The sequence below is a fragment of the Chlorella variabilis genome, assembly GCF_000147415.1.
Source record: "Chlorella variabilis unplaced genomic scaffold CHLNCscaffold_3, whole genome shotgun sequence".
In the NCBI taxonomy this organism is placed as follows: domain Eukaryota; kingdom Viridiplantae; phylum Chlorophyta; class Trebouxiophyceae; order Chlorellales; family Chlorellaceae; genus Chlorella; species Chlorella variabilis.
Window position 1 is genome coordinate 945,910 of NW_005435085.1, and position 966 is coordinate 946,875.

Genomic DNA, 966 nt, shown 5'->3' on the forward strand with positions numbered 1-966 from the left:
GCGCGAAGCGGGGGGGGGGACACGAACGGAGGGGGCTGGGACTGGGCAGGGAGGCGCAGCGAGCGGGCCCAGTGAGCGGCGCGGCGCCGCTCACCCAGCGCGATGCTGGCGTAGAGTGGGTGCGCACGGCGGATCTCTGCCGCGCGCTGCACCTCCGCCGCGGGCGCCCCCGGCTCCAGCAGCGGCGGCGGCACCACCTCGCCCGCCGCCACGCGCCGCCCCTGCTGCTGCGAGGCCGTGAAGTTGCCCCAGCGGTTGGGCGCCGCGCCGGCGATGTAGGCGCACGCACGCTCGTCTGCGGGGAGGCGGCGGCGAGGGTTGGCGGGCGGGGAGGGTGAGGGTGGTCGACCCGGCAGCCGGCCCGCGGCTCTTGCCCCGAGTGGCGCTGGCCGCGGCGCGGCCCACCAACCGCGGCCACTTCTTGCTGGCTGGCTTGGCCCTGCCGCGCCGCGCCCAGGCCAGCCTGCCAGCCCCAGCCCCCAAAGCGCCAGCCAGTCCCCACGCCTTGCGCCGCCGCCTCACCCGAGTCCTTGAGGTGCCACGTCATGTGGCGCTGCGCCAGCTCCAGCCCCTGGCAGATCTGCAGCGGCGCGCCCAGCGCGGGCCCCCCCGCAGGCGCCACCTTTGGCTCGGCAGACACGGTGCCCAGGTACTTGAGCACACAAGCCTCCAGCTCCGCGCCATCAATGTCGCCAACCACAGACACCTGCGGGGAGGGTGGGCGGGCGGCGGGGCAGGGAGGGGGACGCAGGGAGGGCGTCGGCTGCGGCCGAGGCGCGGGGGCAGTGCCTAAACATGCTGTCACCCCACCCACCCACCAACCTCTCGCCGGCGGCTCGAGCACGCCGCGACGTGAGTGGAGCACGCCCACCCCTCCCGCCCAGCCACCCAGCAGCCCAGCCACCTCCGGAGGCACCCACCTCCACATTGCCCGCGTGGATCTGCCGCATCACCGCCAGCCGCATG

General features: G+C 76.0%; 1 protein-coding gene across 1 annotated transcript in view; it reads right to left on the bottom strand.

Moving 5' to 3' along the window:
- CHLNCDRAFT_56893 (hypothetical protein) overlaps positions 1 to 966 on the bottom strand; it is a gene marked incomplete at both ends in the record, with an annotated part of 8,445 nt that overhangs the window by 2,724 nt on the left and 4,755 nt on the right. The window contains 2 exons of the mRNA XM_005850831.1: positions 95 to 295; positions 523 to 706. Of these exons, the coding sequence (XP_005850893.1) occupies positions 95 to 295; positions 523 to 706 (385 nt within the window). The remainder of the gene's footprint in view (positions 1 to 94; positions 296 to 522; positions 707 to 966) is intronic.